Source organism: Ailuropoda melanoleuca, chromosome 8 (assembly GCF_002007445.2).
Source record: "Ailuropoda melanoleuca isolate Jingjing chromosome 8, ASM200744v2, whole genome shotgun sequence".
NCBI classification, from domain to species: Eukaryota; Metazoa; Chordata; class Mammalia; order Carnivora; family Ursidae; genus Ailuropoda; species Ailuropoda melanoleuca.
Genome location: NC_048225.1, coordinates 4435910 through 4441909, shown reverse-complemented (window position 1 = coordinate 4441909; position 6000 = coordinate 4435910). Strand labels below are relative to the sequence as shown.

The 6000-nt window shown below is 44.2% G+C and overlaps 1 protein-coding gene across 1 annotated transcript in view; it reads left to right on the top strand.

Moving 5' to 3' along the window:
• Positions 1–4059: 4059 nt before the first annotated feature.
• Positions 4060–6000, top strand: part of GUCY1A2 (guanylate cyclase 1 soluble subunit alpha 2) — a 291079-nt gene continuing 289138 nt past the window's right edge. The window contains exon 1 of the mRNA XM_034665615.1: positions 4060–4226. Within this exon, the coding sequence (XP_034521506.1) occupies positions 4060–4226 (167 nt within the window). The remainder of the gene's footprint in view (positions 4227–6000) is intronic.

Here is a 6000-nt window from a genome sequence, read left to right as displayed (position 1 = left end):
TAGAGCATTAGTAATTAAATGTATATCCCTATCATTTAGTTTCTGACATTGATATTTAATTTTCTCATATTTAAGTAAATAAAACGACATGGACGACACAGGACGTTTGTATGGTTTCAGTTAATTCTGTAGCCTGTGGGTCTGTGCCATAAAGCAGAAATGAGAAGTTTGTTTTTAAATTCTCTGTGAAGGTGTGTCTGTTTTTGGCAGGGGGAAGTGCTGTCAATATTAAACAACATAGAATCCCAGAATGTTCAAGGTGAGAGGGACCCTCAAAGCATCTAGTAGAAACAGGGTACACTTTGCAGCCAGTCCTGGCCTGCGATGGCTTATTCACTCACTGGCTTTGTGAGCATGGGATATTCACTTAACCGATCCGAGCCTCAACTTCGTGATCTCTAAAATTGAGGTGAGCATGTGCTCTATCTGGTGACAAGCGTGTTTCCTGTGCACGCACGCACGCACGCACGCACGTGCACACACACGCCACTTGATTTGCTGCCTCCTGCCTGATCCCGGGATCCATCTGGCGTGACCTCCAGAGCAGGGGCTGTGCTGGAGGCTCCGCGGGGCTGTCGGAGCCTGCAGGACCAGCTGCTGGGAACTGCTTCCTCCCACTCCTCAGGGACCACTTCTCTGGCTCTGCGGGGACTGTTTCATGGCTGGCTGTTTGGATCCCATGACCTTCCGTGAGCATAACATTTCGTCCACGGGGTCAGCCGTGCTGGCCAAGCAGAGTGAAGCTGTTCCTGAGACTAGAGAGGAAGATGGCTTCTGGTGGCTACGTGATGGCTGCTTTTGAGCACCTTCTGTCTGAGCCCCAGACTCTCCGTGTGCAGGACCCAGACGGCTGCCTTGTCTGTGCAGCTGTCTTCCTGTCTGGTGCTCCTTGGTGTTGAGCAGGGACAATAGGAGACCACTGTCTCTGTCTTAGTTTGGGGTGAGCAGAGGAGAATCACAGAGCTCTTTGATTGTCTTTTTATGAGAGGAAGAGTGGATTTTTGTCTTTTTCTCCACCCTTGTCTCAGATCTTCCAGCCTCTGGCTATGACATTAGAAGGCCACCTGGTTCTTCTGTTGCACATTCTTTGTGTCTTAGGAAGGAGATTCATGGCTTGTTTCTTATTCCTTGGAAAACTTAATGCCTGGGGTCCTGATCTCAGCTGTGGTGTCTCAGTCCCTTGCCACTTGTAATCCTGCGTTCTAGGTCTGCCCTCAATCTCCATTGTCAGAATTCTGCGTTTATCACCATCTCTGGACTGATCTCAAGTTTTTGTTGGACATATTTATACTTTCTGCTGCCATTTTTTTTTCATTGTTTCTTCTGTCTACTGGAATCTGCACCCTCTTACGAGTAGCGGTAATGGTAGCTCTATTGATTTTTGAGGTGATCGGGATCTCGAAACATTACACTTGGGGGGTGGATGGTCTGACTTGTGCTCCTCCACTAGCTTACGAGACTCCTGAGGGTAAGAGCCATGTCCTCCAGCTGAGCACAGTCATGACCATCACTCGTTAGGTATCCTCTGTGCACCAGAGGCTTTGTTTTGTTTCAATTAGTCTCCATGAAAAATTATGTCTCCATAAGGAGTCATATCTCAGAGAGCTTAAGTAAACTGCCCAAGGTCATCTAGCTAGTGAGTCACTGAGCTGGATTTTGAACTCACTTTGATATTAAATCTTATTTTCTAAAATCTTGTTTCCAAACTCCTTAAAGGAAGGGACAGATACAGATAAGAGGAATGAGATCTTGGCCTGTGGAACTGTTGAGTAGGGGACAGGTGTGGAGTTGCATTCTTCAAGAAGAGGAGAGAGGTCTGCATATCTGCAAAGCCCCCGTTTTTCCCACTAATATGCTGGTTTGCATCCCTGGCGTACGTGGACACTGAGAAACGTACCCTCTGGCTCTCCAGACAGAAGTCACCCCATGGAAGGCTTTGGCCCCCATGTGGGTCTTCACGCTATTTTGTTCAGGTCTAAGAGACCCTGAGAGTCCGCGAAGATGTCCCTCACTGATCAGAGCCATTGGTTGAGCAGTCAGGCAAACCAAAGAGGTTTCACTGAATCCACGGTGGTGAGATATTCTGGGGAGTCAGGTGTGTGGGGGTGTCAGCCGTGGCTTGCTGACGAGGAGACACTCTGTGCTCAGCCTCCACACTTGTGGTTTAGACCCTCAGAACGTGCCCACTGGCTTCGTCAAGCCACAGGAAGTATATAAATGCTTTCCCAAGTTGAAGCTTTGTCGGACATGCCCAGAGAACGTTTTCTTTTTAATGTATTTGGAAACTATAAATTTAACTCCTGCTGGGGAAGAAAAGTAATTGCTTTACAAAAGAAAAAAAGTCAGGTCTTTAAAAGGCTCAACTCCTCTTACAAACATGTGCTTTTTAATGACTGGGAAATTCCTGGTGCAGGAAAAAAATGTCCTTTTGTACAAATGAGGTCGTTTTGGTCTTTACTGGCCCTGTGCACTCAAGTTCCTGCTTTCTGTTCCATGTTTTGTGACCTGAGATTATTGGAAGGATAATCCCCTCTGTGCATATTCACTGCTTCTAGGGCGTGTTGCCAAAGAGAAAGTTATCTTAGCTCACCAACTGCCAAGCCAGTGCAAGAGGCCTGGGTCCCAGGGGTACTGAGCCAGTGACTGATAATGACTTGGTTTGGGTTGGCTGCGGGTCGAGTTTTGAAAGCACATTTTTCCTGTGCACTAGGACTGCCGTATCTCCTTGGTCCTCCTTAGATTTCTCAACAGTTCCGTTGGTTCTCAGTTCAGACATGATTTTTTTTCCTTAGGTACATTCTATTTACTCTGCTCTGATTCCATCCCGAAGGGCAGAGACATGCTGGTTCGAAGACTCCTGTTCATCTTTTTAATGTGGTATAAATGAAAAACAGCAGTTGAAAGCATTGGCCTCGGACCTATTTCCTTGAACACTGGGAGGCTGATTCCTCCTAAAATTAATTTCTGATTTGGTTTGGCTGAAGGGAAGCCTTAGATGTGCTCAGTGAAAGGGCTTTCCTCAATGGTAGCCTAGAGTAGATTTCAGGGAATGCCCTTGATTTAATCGAAGTTCACTTTCCCCTAGCTTTAGACTAACGCTTTCCTGCCAAGAAGGAGGCGGAAACTTGGAACAGTATTGGGTAGAGAGGTTGCTACCTCTGTCCTGGATGTTTTCATAGAGAGGTGAACAGGGAAGGAGTTCAAGGGAACCTGGACAACAACCTTTGTAGGTTTTTTAAAATTACCAGTTTTTAAGACTTTTTAAGTCCTTTCTAGAGCTCATCCAGGTTTGTGTGGTTAATCAGTGGCAGCCCACGAGATTGCCGAGTGCCTGCTGCCTCACATCTCGCGAAGAGAATGTCAGGGTCCTTATAGTCCCCTAAAATTCATCCATGGCTATAATGAATCAATCTTTTGATAAGCCTGTGATTGATTATGCTCTGCCCGAGTGACTCTGCGTTTTTATATTTAAAAAAATTCACACTCTTGCCACTGAAAATGAGGTTCTTACCATAATTTCTTAATTAAATCTATGTTCTGGGATCTTCACGGCTCCCTGGGCCAGGAACTACAAGCTCAGGCTCTGTTGCCTAAATAAGTCTAAGAAAAATGTCTTGATCTGGAATTAAGAAATCCTGTCTTCAGCTGCCATGGAGAGGAGAGGATTCTATCGTTCGATCGGAAACGACTTAGGTATTTGCCGCAGACCCTATTTCTTGCCCAGACCCCATTTCTTGTGGCCCCTGCACGAGGCTTTGGAACCCTTGCTTAGAATCTCTTGGGTCCTTGAGGAAGTCAGGTTAGACTTGGGCACGGCCCAGGTTCCCTTCCGTCACCTCCTCTTCACTGCCCAGGCCGTGGTTTACTGTCGGCCGCCAGTGAATGTTTTATTGAACCTAAGACCCCATATGAAAGAATTGGAAAAAATATGGCCAGGAAATGCTATGCTACTTGAAACTGAGAAATTCTGGGTAATTGCTGAGTGCCTCATATTAGTTCCTATGGGGGAAAATACATGGCAAAATGTGTAATGGGGTAATATGGTAAAGCGAAACGCGTATGAGATCAATCAGAAGCTACGAATCTGCCTGTGATGCTCAGAATGGGAATGGCACTGATTTGCCGATAATGTATTTTCTTCTTCTTCTCCTCCTCCTCCTCCAGCCTCAGACAATACAGCAGACTGTCAAGAGGACCCTGCAGCATTACGAGCACCAAGTTATTGGGTGAGTAAAATAGATTTTGGTCATTATTCGGGGCAAATTAAAGATAGTTACTCAAACATAGCTGTTGAGCATTGGTTTTCTGCCACCCAGGTGGGTCTCATTTCATACTGGCTGTGCTCCTAGTGGGGGCTAGGGGCCCATCAGGACCCCTGCAGTGATTTCCTTTGGCCTGTTTGTGTTTAATCCTTTTAAATGAAATTCCCTTTTGGCATTGCCTTTCCCTCCCCCCCCCTTCTTGTGTTCTTACCCTCTTATTCCCATCCACCGAATCTGATGATTTTGCCCTGGGACTACGGTAAGGTTTAATGGTACCAACAGAAAGGCTTTAAATGGGATTTTAGAATCCTTTACTAAGGTTCACTCAAAGTCATTATAAGCCTAACGGTTCAGTGAGAGGCACTGGTTTAGAGTCCCATGCTACCTAGTTTTCTTTATTCTTCTGTTTCTTGCCATTGTCGAGATACAGTGTAAAGTAAGAGGACAAGATGAGGAAACAGGGGCTCTCGGTCTCACCAGCACATAGAACTTTAAAGTAACTTTAACTGTTTTGCAAAGGATTATGGTAACAACGAATCGAGGATCAGGCGCCATGGATAAATGAGGTAATTTCAGTGAGCGTATTCTGGACATAGAAAGCTCCGAGTAAGTGTGAGGTATACTTTCGATTGCCTATGGGAGGAGGCAGTTGGAAATATAGAAGCCTAAATTCACTTTCTGAAGCAATCTAGCTTAAAATGAAGGAATCAAACTCATTGACATGAGGGACAGTGCGTATTTTTAATTCACATCGTTGATGGTCTGTATGCGCTACTGTGATTTATTTGTGTAAGAACTTGTAAGAACTTCTGAGGAGTTAAGATTCAAACCCTGGTACTTCTTGAAATGCTGTCGAGCATCATTTAACATTTGGGGCTAACAGTCAATGCCATGGGGATCAAGGATGCATTTTTGGTTATTGGGATGTAGTATGATTTTTTTTTTAAACAAAAACAGAAGAAAGGAAAATTTGGTGGAAAAATAATCTCGGCACCGTACAATGCCATATACTCTAAGTGCTTGGTGATCATGTTAATTGTCATTTCAAAGGGAATTGCTTTGAAACGTTGTCACATCAATTCTCCAAAGTGCAGTACTAGGAAAAGCATATTATTTAAACTCATGAGATGGCTTTTAGTTTAAGGCCATTAGTGATTTTAAATGGTTTATCCTAACGGAGGTAAATGATGTCAAATTAATCTCTCCCCACATATTCTAAAATAAAACTTAATCACTCTCATTGGATCTGCTGCTTCCACTGTGTGGTATTTGGATCAAATTAGTAAATACATACAACACTTTCCTGTGTGTGTTGAGCACTGTATACTTGTTTGCTCTTAAGTTTATTATTATTTTTAATATTTTGAAGACAATACCAGTAATCAAATGCAAAGCATTTCCTGGAATAGTGAATGCCTTCTCTGTTTTGTTTTGAAATCATAACTGGTCCAAGTCTCATTTGCGAACTGAGCTGTGTCTTCACGGCAAGTTGGAATGGGAGTCATAGAACGATGATCCGAAGAGGTTAACTAAACTAGATTCCTGTAATCAGCAGAAAATTCTTTCTTCCATTAGCAAGATGTGATGGAGGAAAAGACATTAGTATTTGAAGCCAATGGCCAAGAAAGAATTCTTGGGGCGTCTTTGGTGCAAAAAGGTGGTTTTATTGAAGCACAGGGCCAGGACCCGTGGGCAGAAAATGCTGCACAGGGGTCATGAGGAGTGGGCTAATTATATA